Consider the following 15,406-nt stretch of genomic DNA (forward strand, 5'->3'; position numbering starts at 1 on the left):
TAGCCATAATAAGCAATACATTTTAGCATATATTGATAGCATTGTTGACAGCTAAGGTGGGTCAGTCCGAGCTTCTTTGTTAAAATGCCCGTTTACAAAGCCTATAGGCTGTGAATTAACACCGGATTTCTTTTTAGTGCACACACAGAACGGAAAAGTAGGGGATTGTGAGGAGATATTCTCTGCAAAAAGTGATTTTGACAACAAGCTTTCTCCAGGATCGCTGACTCCACCTATAAACATATCGCCCATCTTTCCTCACCTCACATCCCACTTGTTGTTTAGAATTATGTGCTGAATTATACCTGTGAAAACAACCTTTTTTTGTGGTTAAAATAGATGTACACTCATCATTGGTGTTCACTGCCACAGAGCCAATATACAGTATTCACTCGGCCCATGTGGTCCACAAAGTTTGGTGAGAGGGGGTTTAGTTATTTTATGTTCACCGGTGCTGTGATGACCACCACCAAGAGCACCATTGCTGTATCAGAACTGACCTGTTATCTCTTAGTTTTTTCTTGTTCTGATCGTTGAGAATTGTATTTTTTAGCTCTTTCTGTATGAAACTATAGTAAGTTTTGGTATTCCCTGATACAGTGAGAGAAAAGAAAATCCACCAAGTTTCACAAAATGTTCCCTTTTTGAGGAGGAATAAATGTTTATATCTGCCTGGACTTTTTTTGTGGTTTCTCTCTTCACTTAACAGTGACTCAGATACTAGATGCACAAGATGTTGCAATCCCAGTTTCTTGTAAAGTAAAAATAAAAGTAGGAAGTGTTGTAAAAAAGCACAAAGTGACACAATTAAAAAGTAAAAATTAAAAGACAGAAGTAAGTAGTAGTAATGCCGACGCTTTAAGAAAGGGGAAGTGAAACTTTGAAAGAAATGAAACTTATCTGTCATGGTTGTCATCAACGGGCGGAGGTGGAGAATCAGCTTTGGTATTCTATTCTACCGCTTTACCTGCCGGACCCGTTTTCTCTCATGACAATACAGGTTGTGGGGCCTGTGTCTTACTAACAGCCCGGGGTGTTATCTCACAAATACCACATCATTGTGCTCCTTTCTCATACATCCGCAGTGATTACTTCACATGCAAAGGCATCTGTGCCAGGTAAGGTCACAGTGTGAACACAAGGAAACAAGGGGACCATAAATGGAAATAAAGGTGCAAAACAAACCAAAAAGATAAAGATTGGCAGAGCTTTTTGTCACCATATATATCAAAATCAAATGGGTGACTTGAAATGCGGGGATCATAAACAGGTGGTGTGTGTGTGTGTGTGTGTGTGTGTGTGAGAGAGAGAGAGAGAGAGGGAGGGAGGGAGGGAGGTGAGGTAGTAAGAAAGGTGAGCACTGCTGTGGGTGTGTCCAAGGCTTCACAAACACACACACACACACTCTCAGCCCTCATACATACCCTGTTGAACCTGTTACTGCCAATTTACCTGCAACACGCATTCGACACCTGTGTGTAAGCAGCTCTGAGAATCATTTTAGATAGATAGTGTGTTGATTTGTGGCAACACTTTTACCTGTTACTGTGTATATCTCTCTGATATCCATTCACCTTTGGACCATAACTAGAGTTTCTTACTGTCTCGACGACTTGGACTTTGCCCTGACACATTCCTGTTCCTAGTCAACGTGCTGCTGGATAACAAAAACAAAAGGACCAAATCTTGTGTTTTATCGGAATTTGTTGAGTTGTTCCTGAGTTGTTTGAGACACTTGTCACTCCGGTCAACATAGCGCGGATTCTCTAGATATTTCTCTGATCTGAAATCAGAAGCTTTCACCTGCGAGAGTGCAAGGTGATTGCTTGTGTCGAGTGTTGGACAGAATGATGGAGGAGGTGGCTGTCATGATGGCGTATGATTCCCACGTTATGGAGCAAATGAGCGAAGAGGAGATCCTGGCCTGTCTTGTCGCAGAAACAGAACCTAAATTCACAGTAAGAAGAACTCACTTTTGCATGGATGCATTCAATAACATGATAGAAGGTTGCAGCACCACAACTAGTATTAACAACAAGACTACAATCACAAACTAACCATTAATTTACATCCAAAGCAGTTCTTGAGCCTAGTATTTCTAGAGTACTATAACACTTTATTCTTAAGAGAAATCAAGTATTTGCTACAATAGACCACAGATCTTCAATTTGTCATTAATGTAATGCACCTACACATTTGCTATGAGAGAAGACAATAACAAAAGCTGAAATAAAATGTGTGCAATACATCTTCGACTGAAGTATAACTCATTGTCACACAAAACACATTCCTCTGCATGACTAATATGGGATTTTTCAGATAGAAAGAAATTAATTCTGATAGCTCATTTTAGATGGTTGCGATATGGAAATTGTCATTTCAGGCTCTTTGAAGAATACTCCCCCTCCACCATTATTCCCTTATGAACCCTAATTGATCATTTCCCATGTGATTGGCTTTATCTCATCCTTATCCTTATCTTAATCTCTTTTCTTTCTTTCTTTTTCACCATTTGTCACGCAGCATAGGGCAGATCAGATTCACCATCTCAATCAAATATGACGTTACAATATTGTTGACTCTCCCTCTCTCTTTCTTGCATCAGGACCCGACAATGGAAACTAAACAGGGTGAAAGCCGGCTGCAAATAATGGAGGATGAGGAAGACCCCTTGGACAAATGCATGGTCAGAAAAACCTATACTCCCTATATAAGTCCACTTTCTGCCTCTGAATCCTTAACGTTATCCCAACTCTACAGCCTCTGCTAGACGATACATTACATTTCAAAAAGCTACACATTCTTTCTCTGTCTCGTTTGTATGTGTGGTGTTTGTGCTACAGACTCAGATAGTGATTTGTCTGTGTTTTTCGCAGAGGGAGAACCGTCGGCTTGAGCAGGACATCCTCCATCTGGAGCAGGAGAACGACAACCTTGCCCAAAGGCTCATCATCGGCAAAGTGGCCCTGAGGAATGCTCTGGACGAGGTACTGTTCACAATCGCCTTTCACAAAAAAATAAAAGTGTCCTAAGTCCTCTTCCGCATTGAAGAGGACTTAGGCTCAAGTGGGGGACGCTCTTAGCACTACACCAGGATTTTTTTTTTAAAGAGATGCAAATGTACACATAATCAGCTAGATATTGACATATTTGCATATTAATTCAAACATTTCTGAAAAAATTGTAATACAAAAAATTATTGTTTAATGCAAGTAATGAACTGACAAAGTTTCATAATCATATCTATATATTAAAAATGTTACCTTATACACCTGCAGTGGAACGAGTGGAACTGACGAGTGTTTGCTTGAATCTTTACACCACTAAGCCAGCAGCACTAAGCCTGCTGGCATTTTCTCTAATGGAATATAAAGCATTCATTATTATTTACACAGTGAAATATTCAGGTGAAGACATGCTTTAAGGGTTTAATGGTTGTTTATTTTGTTACGGAAGCAGCCATAGCAGCCCTCAACAAAAGGCCAAGATAAAACACCCCAGTCCCACTCTGTTTATATATTCTGTATGCATGTTTATTTTGTCGTGTTTGTTGTCCATCTGTCTATTGTCTGTCGGCGTGCGGCCCTTAAATGTAATGTGAAGTGGAAAAGAATTTCCCCTTCTGATTTTCTGGGGACAATAAAGTCTAAAGTCTAAAGCCTGGAAAAAAAGACAAAATGGACTATGTGTTTTTATTCTCACTTCTTCAGTATTATGCAAATTGTAATTAGTAATATTGCTTAAAAATGTATTACCCAACATTGTGGATGTGGTTTTACATTATCTCTTGCGGGCTAGGCACAGCTGTTTTAAAGTAAAAACTTAATTCATTCATCCATTCATGTCAAACTTCAGGCGGAGGACAGAGTGGACGAACTTACCAAAGACCTTCTGCAGACCAGGCATCAACTGCTGTCCACAGAAGAGGAGAAGACGTTGCAAGAGCAGGAAGCTGCCATGGTATGATTTCGTCCTCTGTTTGATATAACAACACTCACAGTAATTGACAGTTTCATTGCAATGTAAATAAGGGATTTCCCCTCTTCTTGTAGTTGAAGGAAATGGTCCGGAATGAGCTTAAGAAGGCTGAGCAGAAAATCAGAAGGTCGTCTGGAATCATTACAGACTACAAACAGGTACAGAGAAAGCAAAGATCAAAATGATTAGACCAGGGTTTTTCAAAGTGTGAGAGAGTGAGCCCCCCCTCAGAGAACAAATTTCAGCTAAATCGTTTTTTAATAGATTTGAACATCTTCATCCAGTGGTTTAATCCTGCTTCCTTTAAGCATGGACCAGTTAAATGTCATTCACACACCCAGTGTTTTTTTGCTAGTGCCTCCAATGTCCTGATGGAGGAAAATAGTAGCCAGTGGAGAACCAGACCCTCCTAGGGGGATCCGGGGGTATGGCCCCCCGGGAGATTTTTTTCACCTTTTTAAAGTGAAATGCATGAATCTGGTGCACTTTGAGAGGAAAATTAAGAGGCTAAACATGAGGAGTTTTGTGTGAACAAATAATTTGGAGTCACTGGGTCTGATGAATTAGAAGCTATTGAAGAAAGACACATGGATTTTCCATACAAATATTAATTTAAAATAAAAAAACTTATGCAGGGTCCTCTGGGTTGGGCTTGGTGCTCTTTTTCTTTAACGAGACCTATTTCTCTGTTATATAATGAATGCATTTAAATGCAGTGAGAGGAACGAAGCAGAAGAACTCTTGTCCAGCTATGCCATGATCTTAATATAAAAAACACAAACTCAAACATTTTTTTTTTTTTTTTTCACATATTTATCCGCGCCCCCCTGCCATAACCCCGCGCGCCCCACAGTTTGAAAACCACTGGATTAGACTGTTCTGAAATGAGTGGACACTTCATGAAGGATACTACTGTATATTAATAATGAATGCAGTGATGCTTAATGATGTTGATGCTCTTTCTTTCTGCTCAGATCTGCTCTCAGCTGACGCACCGTCTGGAGTGGCAGCAGGACGCCCACAGAGAAGAATTTGATTCACTCGCGGTAAGAACAGCTCTCGTCCTAATTGGAACTCTACTGTCACCCTGCCTACTTTAAAATATGTCCTTCTAACTCTGCCATGCTTTAACTTGAAAACCACATTGTAGGAAATCCATCTACAACCCTTCCTTCAAATCTGTTACAAAAATGGTTAACGCCGCAGTTGTGCATCGTTCTTGTAAGGGTTCATTAATTTTTTTAGAAGTGAGTGGGTTTTATTGGCCAGATGTCATAACACATGTCACGACAAGGAAAAAACTGGCTAAAAGCATAACAAGCCTGTATCCATTTTAGCTTTTGGACACACAGGTTACAGTGTTTTGTAATGTTATGATAGTACAGTATGTGTGTTACTGTATGTGTATTCATATGTATTCTATTGTACTATGGTTTAGTATGTTGATCAATGAAGGCTTCGTATGTTGATTGTATGTTGATGAAGTTGCCCCAATAGGGACAAGGGTTGTACATGAGTGAAAGCTATACACTCTGTGCAGGACATCAGTAACATTCTTTGTAATGGAACTTTGTAAAACTGCATTGTCCCTATTCATAAATTTAAAAAAACTCATATTCTGACTGTTGCTCTCGTCTTCCACATTTTCAGAGTGCAGTAAAGGCTTGCACACGCTGTCGTCACATTGTGGAATCAGACAAAGCATCAGCGGAAGAGGGCCACGAAATGACACAACCAGACCAGGAGGAGGACAGTGAACGTCCCAAAAAGGCTGAGCAGAGGAGGGACGACCGGGAGAAGGATTCCCTCAAGGCCCAAGTCAGGGAACTGGAAAAGGATTTGGTCCAGACCAAACTCCATATGGTGGAGGCCAATTGCAGGATCCAGGTGAGAGCAAAAACCATCAAACCAATAAACTACACATGTATATTTTGGGACAAACACGGGCAATATCTTTATTGTCACTGCCATATCTAAAATACTGATAAAGTATATATATTCATTATCTGACCCATATAACCAACTTTACCGGCCATTATCTCATCATCAGTTTTTCTTTTTTTCAATACTCTAAAACCAAAAATCTCAACTTTTAAAGCACTTGCATCAACTAAACGTTCCATAATCATTCTGAGCACTATTCTGAAGGTTATAACAGAAGGATTTGTTCATTTGTTGTCAATTGTTTGATTTATGGTACATGTTGTTCTTAAAAACATGATGAAAAGGCATTTTTAATGCCTGTACATTTTTATTTATAAAATGAAAACAAGGCTGTATCCAAAATATTTTCTGTAAAAGCTTTGGACACTAATATGTTGTAAAAAATCAAAGACAGATTTTAACTCTGGCTTTATCCAACATGTGGATCTTTATACTAAGGTTTCCTGTTTTCCTGTTGTTTTTTCCTCTCTTAGGAGCTGGAGCACCAGAGAGGAATCCTTGCCAACGATCTCCAGGTAGCAAATAACAGCTGGATCAGCAAGGCCTTCACCTCCCTGCGCCCCTCCAGCAGCGGAGGGGGACTCCAAGCTTTGAGCATACCCGGAGATGGAGCTCCCACGGTGGGCTTGAATCGACACGGCGGTGCCCTCTCCAGATGGAGCGCCAAGACGCTATCGTGGCCTCACAGAATGAAACGGAAAACCTCTGAGGACTGCGAACATGCAGATAACGTAAAACCGGACGAAACAGAGGCACAACCAGACCTGTTTTAGACAGTGTTCTGTACAGTATGTCTTCAACACTGTAGCTGCTATTCCTTGTTTTGTGCACTAGGTGGTAGTCTGGAGCACAAGATGAGCAGAGGAGAGTACCTGAGAGCACACACAGGTGCTGACAGACATGTGCTATCTTGTCTGTACACCAATGATCAAATACTGTTTACACCAATGATGTCATCTTCACATTTGTAAATTAAATCCATGTGTTGGGAGTTTTTTTTATCAATATAATTTCTTTATTTGTAAACAATGTAAATATGTTAATAAAGACCCTATGACACAGTTTTGGTTTATGATGTAGGGAAACGTAAAAATAGGTTCTTTCTCAAGGAAGTTTTCCCGCGCCAAAACCACACACGCGGTTCCTCTTTCATTATGACCGCGGCAGCTTTTAAAGTGCTGATCAACTGCTGCTCAATCACTCGGGGAGAGGAGCAGTAAGCAAGCTGTAACGCAGTTCGTCATCTCTGCACTTTGACATGCAGGACGGAGTGGACCATTATACAGAGTGACAGAGCAACAGATAGAGAACGGCAATAGAGAGGAAAATATCTCACACAAGTGGGGGGGTCGACAGCAATAGTTTTTAAAGCTATTTAAACAAAAAAGAAATCATCGGTTAATCATTTCTCCTGGCTGAAACACTGATGGCTGCAATGGTTGGCAGTGTGTGTGTCACTGTGACTCTCCTCATGTGTGTTCTTGGAGGCCAGGCGGTGGATCTGCTGAGGGCGACCCAAACATCAGGCAGTGAGTACCTAGTGAAAATGTGCTTGCCGTTTTTAGTGTGTGATGCTGAATGTGTGCGTCTAACATGCATGTCATTTTATCCAGAATACAAAAACTAGGTAACAAAATAATTTTTTTTATCAATTTGACTTTTTTCCCTATAACGACATGCTATTGTTTTTAATGCGTATTATGTCCTTGCTGCATGTGGAAACACCTGTTTACATCTTCCTGAAAAATGCTCCACAATAAAACATACTGTGTCAATTTGGGTTGTTTATGTTACTGGGGATGGCAGTAATCTATTACTTTTTCATTATAAGATAATGAGTACATTATAATGACCATAATTAACAGTAATTCTACGGCCATTATGCCAGTATTTAATCAATAAAGAAGAATTTTACGTTTTTGTGACAAGCAAACAAAAAAGGGAATCAAACTAAATTAAAAAGCATAGAGATAAAGTGATAAACTACTACCTTTACATAAAAGCCAATGCATGAAACAAATTATTTTCTGCACACTTCGTGACCAAGTGCAATTTCCTCCCCTCAGATGCCCCCTCCACTCCCACAGTGCATTGCTGGTGTGCTAGCTATCCAAACGTGACAGTGTGCTCCTGGCCTGAACCTTCTCACTCTCCACCGACGCGCTACGTTGCCTCCTACAGGTAAATCTAACAGAGCTCTGTGCTGCTGACCCCAAACCACTGACACCTTTTAGATTAGCTGTCATTAAGCCAATCATTTATGTGTGTTTAAATGTGTTTGTCAGCGAGAGACATGGACAAAAGGTCACCAACCAGTGCCATCCCATCCAACCTGGCTCTTCATCCTCTGGTCTGACTTCAGCATCGTCATCAACTTCTCAACAGGTGAGGTCTTTATTTACCTTTGTTTACTCATTTTCTTTGTTGAACTTAGTATGTATTTACCTTTGCCTCATATAGACTGTGTCTGTAGCTGGACAAGGGTTTTTCCCAAACTCACTCCAGTCTCATTGATTTCAGTAAAATGAAATCAAACACACATTCCACAACGATAGTTATTAATAATAATATGATTCCCTGCTGTTATGTTGATCCAAAAACTGTTAACTCATTATAATTAACATTACCAAACTGGAAAACACCTCCTTATTTCTTGTGACAGCTGTTAACAAACCACAGGCCAGTTTCAAGTTTGTCTTGTGAGTCTAAGTGTGTATTCACTATTCACACAGGGAAAGTCCGCTAGTTCACTTGCTTTGGTCCAGACCAAATAGAGTTTTGATTTTTTTTGTTTGGTGTGGTCCACTTTCATATTGCCCCTTTTGCAAGTGAACCAGCATTACGAAGCAAAACCACACGTGATCTGAGGTTATTCATTCATTGGACAGACATTCTGGGGTGGAGAGAAACAGGAAGCACAAAGTTAGAACTGCGAAATATATATCATTGATATAATATGGGGTCAAAAATAATAAAATGGCCTTCATCTAACCTATAAATAATGAGGAAAAACATCAAATTATTGTTGTTTCATATGGTTATAATATGTAGCCCTATGTCAATGCCACGTTATGTGGCTTGTAGCCTACAATGTGAAACATCATCTTTACTGTATTTTTGGTGCTGGACGCGCGTCACGCGAGAAGAATAGGCTCAAACTGACACTCAGCTGATTAAGCTGTGTATCAGCTGGGTCGGCGCAGTTCAGCTCCAAACTGACACGGGGATAGTATTGACGGTCCCGTACATGGGAAGCAAAATAAAAACACACACTTCTTGCGCAGCGTGAACCTGTTGGCACTGTGCGAGAGACGCTCCCCTCTCCTTCATCTGATCGCTGAACACATTCAGCATGTTTACGCGTCATGTCTCGATCAAATGTAATATTGTTCTGGGCTCCCGGTCAAACCACAACGTATCGTCCTAACAATGGCGACAACAACACTTTCCCATAATGTGAAGCTGACGGCTATTTATTAAAAAAGAAAAGAAAGAAAAGGCACAGTGCCTCCTGCATTTGGGTCGGATCGAGTCCGGTCGGATTGCTGTATTCACACCTGCCTGAAAGATGCGCACCGAAGGCAGAAGTGCATCTGAGTTTGTTTCAACCGAACTAAACACGGCATGTGTGAATACACCCTAAGTGTGTATCCATTGTCTCTTGTATTTTTTCTTTGTTTTAATGGTATATATTTTTTTTTAAATGAAACATATTGAAAGTACATACAAAATATTAATAAATCTTAATAACCCGCATCACATAACATGGTGTATCTTTTTTCTTTTCTTTTAGCTCTGGCACTGCCATCTTCCCAACCTGAAACTTCTCACGGACTACATCATCAATGTTACAGCAGTTTCTCCTAGCGGGAGCAGCTCCCATCTATCAAGTTTCATGTTGGAGGAAATAGGTGAGAACTGTGATAGTGTAACTGAGATGCTGTCAATAAGTTATGCTTGATATGATAATGTACTGTAGTGCATACTGTAAATAGTAACAGTTGTAAAACTATTTAAAATGCCCTCTTTCTCTCTGCAGTAAAACCAGATCCTCCCGTAGATTTGAGGGTTTCCCGACACAACATCAGGAACTTGCTGGTGGAATGGTCTCCTCCGCCTACCTGGGCTCACCTGGACATCATGCCCCTAAAATACCAGATACTTTACCAGTGGGAATACAAGGGCACCCCAAAGTCTGTCAATGTAAGAAACATCTTCATTCAAACACACCAGCAGGGTATATGTGCAGCAACAAAGGAAAATGGGATTTTTAAAAACTCTACATTTTGCACATACACAGACAGATACCACATGTGGAAGTTCAAAATAACCTAAAGCCCTCAGGCAACCTCGAACGTGTTTCCACTTTGCATGTTTCAAAAAGCCCCTTAATCTGTGGGAATCCTTATCTTTTCCACTAAACTCACTCACTTTTGACATTTTGTGAGGTTTAAATATTGTTTACTTGCTGGCATCGAATTAATTAGAGACTGGTAGACTTTACTTATTGCTAAAGTAAGATCATATTCAAACAATGGTGTCAAGTTTTTTAATCGAACTCTTCAAGAAAGCGAATATGGGTATTCCGAACACAGTCATTGTCTTGAATATTGAAACTCCAGATGTTAAATAAATATAGATAATTTCAAAAATATATATAAAGTCATACATTTTCTCCTGCAGCTGGGCCCATTTGAGAGCACCAGGGTTGATCTGAAGGGGCTGACACCAGGAAGGGCCTACCTGTTCCAGGTGTGTGCCAAGGAACTGCTGGGTCTGGGCAAGTGCAGCGACTGGAGTTTACCTGTAAAAATCACCATCCCGAGAGTGAAACTGTAGAGACTCCCTCTCACTTCCTTTTTTTATTTAGCTCTCACCTTTCTAAGCTAGCACTGAAGTAAAACTAAAGAACTACAGACAGGTTATGTCTACAGACTTTGTTTAGTTTTGACTGCACAAACAATGTAAGCAATACTTATTGATATTTTGTTTTATTTATATAGGAATAAATTACAGTTTACAATAGCCACAAATTGTATTGTCTTTGTATTTGTGTGTAATATTGTCGGTTTCTGTTGGTTGAATTATTTCTCTACGGAGCAACTGATAAAATAGTGACTGCTGTAGACATTGTGTTTATTAGTCAAGTTGTAATCGCGGTCTGATCCGTTTTTCACCAATTTTCAGTCTTTATCAATCAAATTCTACTTTGTTTATTGTGTGGCAGCTCCACATTTGTGTGAACATTTGAATAAAAACATGTAATTTGTATCAAATCCTATAGAACCCTGTTAGTCAACTACATCCACCACAAGTGGGGTGACAAACTCAGAGTGTCTGATGCCCATAGTGCAGGATGGTGGTTTTGGGAGGTGCAAATAAAACTTCTCCGGGCTGTAGGCGCCGGGCCCGGGAATAGCAGAGAAATAATTAGGTCTCTTAGTCCGGCTCTGCATGGAGAAAGAGGGCTGGCGCTGGCGGTAAGTGTCCGGGTTGATGCTGTTGTATTTTGCTGGTCCGGGGCTCATGGACAGGTCTTCGGCTGGAGCTCCGATCTTGGTACGGCTTGAGAAACTGTAGCTGGCACTGGAGGGTTTGTTAGGAACCTGGTGGCCCAGCAGGTTAGGAAGACTGTAGCTGGAGGGGAAGACAATGAGACGTGGATAAAGGTTGAGAATCAACAGACTTTTTATTTCAGATTTTGAAAACTACAGAAACTCTTTCTCTGATTTCCCCAAAAATCACAAAAAAAATTCAAATACCCAAATACACGTGTTTGGGATTGACTTAAATTGAACTTCAACGCATAAGTTAATTATAATGCGTTAAAATAGCCTCTCATTGAAGTATTATATAGTTTTGGGAAACCACATAGCTCTATGGCACAGTTAAAGGAGCCATGTCATGCTACACAGACAATGCTATGCTTCTGTCCCTCTGTCCTGCTGTCTTCACCTGTTGGGTGCTGGTACACCATCCAGAGAGCGGTATCTGGTGCGGGTGCTCATGGTGTAGGACGGAGGTCTGCGGTGTGCGTTGAGAGGTGGAGCCTTCTCTGGGCTGTAGGACCCCGGGCCTGGAGTCTGGAACACCTCACCTACCACAACATGAAACAGAAATCAGTTGGAAAGTTTACCTTTATTTTTTTTATCAGCTTTATATATTAAAGGTAAATTATGTGTAAGAAGAAATCGAAACTTGAAAAGCATTTCTCTGATCCTCTTATAATCTTGTGATGACTTCACGTTTTAAAAAAAAGTCCATCCGAACACATGATTTTTTTTCATGTTTATCACCTTTACTCGCTGTGCGTCTTCCTTTGCCCAAAATGGAGTAAGACGGGGTTTCCATCCGACCAAAACGGGTGACCTTGGCGTCAATGTGGTACCTTGGTCCTGGGCTGGAGTCCACAGAGACCACTATGGAAACACACAACACACAAATAATCATCCAAAGACAACTACAAAACATTAAGGACCCTTTTGAGTAAAGAACTTATGCAGACCAGTATAAACGATAACCCATAAACTATAATGACACATGTTTAGATAGATGTACTACTCACTGGCACTACTCAAGCGGCTGTGGAAGGTGTAGGCCGGGCTGCTGGGCTTGGTGAAGTCATGGTTGATGTATCCAACTGTAGGGGGCAGAGCGTAACGTCCAGGGCCCGGGCCTGACAATGAGAAGGAGGAGGACGCTGATAAACACCGAGCAATTCAGCCCTGAGCAGGAGTATAACAGACGCACACGCACACACACTCACACACACACACACACACTGCTCTCTGGCTCAAGCTGTATTGCCTCTGATGATTTCCATATGGGAGCTCTTTGACTTATTATCTATGGTTATGCATTTAAGCGTTCTTCCTCTCTGCTTGTTTGGGAAAGGATTCTAAACAAAGAAGGGATCTCAAAATAGATGTGGAGCAATGGGCTTTGTAAGATTCATAGCAAAATCAGTTCAGCTTTAATATAGTCCATGTGGACATTCACACACACACACACACACACACACACACACACACACACACACACACACACACACACACACTGAGGCATACAGACTCCCCGAACTGACCTCTTTCTCTAGCAGAGATTATCGGCCGCTTCTTCACCACCTCCTGCATACTGTGACAGTCTGTTTTTCTCGTCCTTCTTCTTCCCCTGTTGGTCTGTTTTGACTACAGACACTTCCTTCCTTTGTGTGTGTAGCTTTCTCCAGCTCATCCGTGTGGCCTCCCGGGCTGAATTATAGATGGCCGTGAAGGTGAAGAAACCCTATCTTGACCAAGGCCCTGGGTACGCCCCAGCCTATAGTTCCTCTCAGGACAAATGCTTTTTCACAAAAAAATGGACTCTTCACGGGTTAAAAACAGGAAAACCAGTCATTGCTTGGGACTGAGATGTCTTAGATGTATCTTCTATAGATTCAGTGCTTTGTTTAAGTAAAGTCTTAAAGCACTGCAGCAGTAATGGTGTTGACAAAATGTAATGTATAATTCTTCAATCTATTCTGAGGCGTAAGGTTACCACAGCTGAACTCCAGTATGTGTGTTTAACCACTCAACTACAGTATGTATGCCGTGACTAATAGCATCCCAGCTATTAAAAATGAAAAGGGCTTACACTGATCTTCAGTTGCCGGTGGATATTTGACAAGAGATCAACGTTGCTGTAATGAACAACGTGGACTGCTGAGCATAAACATTTGGGCAGCTTTTTGTCACTCAATAAATATATATTTTAGATCAGTGCAGGATCTCTAAATGATTAGTTTCCGTGCTTTAAGGCTTGTAATCACATTAATAATGTGATGTAACAGCATGCCAACTGGTTTCTTCCAGGAAGAAAAAACAAAAATAATAAGCCTCTAGATATTGAAAAATTCCTGCTTGTTTCTGTTTTTTCTCTATTATCTTCAACAAATATCATCTTTAAAGGAATTTAAAGCAAAAATATATCTGCACTCAGCAGTGGACAGTAACTCCTGTTATTAAGTAGCCTACATTTCAAGTTCTTTAGTAAAGTAGCCTACACTTTATATCCTAATAAGATATTCCTAACACAGAGATAGACTGGTGTCCTCTGCATATAGCCGAAGAGCATGTCGCACACACACCAAATCCGCCTTTTTGGTGTCACTATGGTTACACAATACATTGATGATAGAAATACAACATCAAGTGAGATCAGATGACCTTTCATCTGCTCTTTTAAATGAACAGTCCCATTCCCTTCAGCAAGAAGAGTAGAGAAAATATTGGAATTTTGACTGCTAGCTTACCACACAGGCCCCATCCAAAAAGCATCAACTGTGTCAGAAAAGCCCTTGAGGGGTACTTACAAATACAAAGATGTTTGCTCTCCAGTGTGAGCAACTCAGGTAGTAATTGGCCCACTTGCTCTATTCTACTAATTATATCCCTGAACTCATAGGTAACTAAAGCCTTAAGAGCAGAGCCCTGACCAAGTTAAAGCCTACACTGGTTAAATATTAAGCACCAGTAACTCTGAGTGGTCTCTAGCTCGGTAATAAGACTCTGCCGTGTCACCAGCAACCTCTACAACGGCGGGGTCACTGGCAGGAAACACAACCACCATCTTCTCAGTTCCCTTGATAAACAGCCAGTTCAAAGATGTAACTTTAATTGTTGTGGGACTTGGTCGAGTTGCATGCAGCCTGGATTCATTAAAGCCTCTGTAAACCTGGTCTGAAATAGTAAAAAATCAATATTTGATATCAAAGTTGGATGTCTCATTAAGCGTTTCCAAAAATCCTGATTGAAAATATATTTTCATAAATACTATAAAACTTCGTTAAAAAACTGCTTTTGTACTGTCTATCTAGACTGTTTGACAGGAATGTGTGGGCGTGGCCTTATCAAACCGTGTCCATGGCAACAGTCATTGTTGTTGTAGGATGTTGAGGCAGAGAACTGCTGTGATTGGTTCAAAATAGTTATGGTGTCATAAAAACCAGCATAGCCTGGCTCACCTAAACTGAATTGCTGTAAAGTTTATCACAATCTTTAATTTGAATAGATAAAATTAAATAACCCTTTTCAGATGATTACTTTCATTCAACTCCCCAAATTCCATAGTTTGAAGGAATTTTTGGATTTGGGTTTACGGGGGCTTTAAGGTAAAGCAAATTGCCTTGTCCAAATATGTGTTGTTGGAATGTTTGGCCATGGACGAAGAACTTATAAGATTTAGGTGAAAATAGTGCCACCATGCGGTCCCAATTCTACATTATGAGGTGTAGAACATTCTTGGTCCAACACCAACACCCATTTTCTGCCATGACACTGTTTTGCCAAATTTCAGTAGCAATGCCATTTCCATTGTTGCTAAAAAATTAATATTGTAAAGATGTCCTAATTGACATAAACTGCCATGATTGTAAACACATGTTGTGGCTGTAACCAAATTTGGATGCCAATGAATGTATTTGAATAATCTCGATCTTTTCTTCCAA

The 15,406-nt window shown here is 40.5% G+C and overlaps 3 protein-coding genes across 3 annotated transcripts; 2 read left to right on the top strand and 1 right to left on the bottom strand.

The window, feature by feature from the left end:
- The first annotated feature begins 1,465 nt into the window (after positions 1-1,465).
- On the top strand, positions 1,466-6,880 carry LOC307261515 (rab GTPase-activating protein 1-like). Its single transcript, XM_080042073.1, has 8 exons — positions 1,466-1,958; positions 2,606-2,686; positions 2,877-2,987; positions 3,856-3,960; positions 4,053-4,136; positions 4,953-5,024; positions 5,629-5,865; positions 6,396-6,880. The coding sequence occupies exons 1-8, from the start codon at positions 1,848-1,850 to the stop codon at positions 6,693-6,695; spliced, it is 1,101 nt and encodes a 366-aa protein (XP_079898199.1). The 5' UTR covers positions 1,466-1,847; the 3' UTR covers positions 6,696-6,880.
- Positions 6,881-7,189: 309 nt separating this feature from the next.
- ebi3 (Epstein-Barr virus induced 3) lies at positions 7,190-10,767 on the top strand. Its single transcript, XM_080041856.1, has 6 exons — positions 7,190-7,451; positions 7,989-8,103; positions 8,208-8,307; positions 9,716-9,833; positions 9,962-10,125; positions 10,606-10,767. The coding sequence occupies exons 1-6, from the start codon at positions 7,349-7,351 to the stop codon at positions 10,759-10,761; spliced, it is 756 nt and encodes a 251-aa protein (XP_079897982.1). The 5' UTR covers positions 7,190-7,348; the 3' UTR covers positions 10,762-10,767.
- A 446-nt stretch (positions 10,768-11,213) lies between these two features.
- odf3l2a (outer dense fiber of sperm tails 3-like 2a) lies at positions 11,214-13,055 on the bottom strand (the record flags this gene model as incomplete). Its single annotated transcript, XM_080042563.1, has 5 exons — positions 11,214-11,559; positions 11,878-12,019; positions 12,219-12,341; positions 12,488-12,598; positions 13,007-13,055. The coding sequence occupies 5 exons, from the start codon at positions 13,053-13,055 to the stop codon at positions 11,214-11,216; spliced, it is 771 nt and encodes a 256-aa protein (XP_079898689.1).
- Positions 13,056-15,406: the final 2,351 nt, after the last annotated feature.

This window comes from Ammodytes marinus (genome assembly GCF_949987685.1).
Source record: "Ammodytes marinus genome assembly, chromosome: 15".
Lineage (NCBI taxonomy): Eukaryota > Metazoa > Chordata > Actinopteri > Uranoscopiformes > Ammodytidae > Ammodytes > Ammodytes marinus.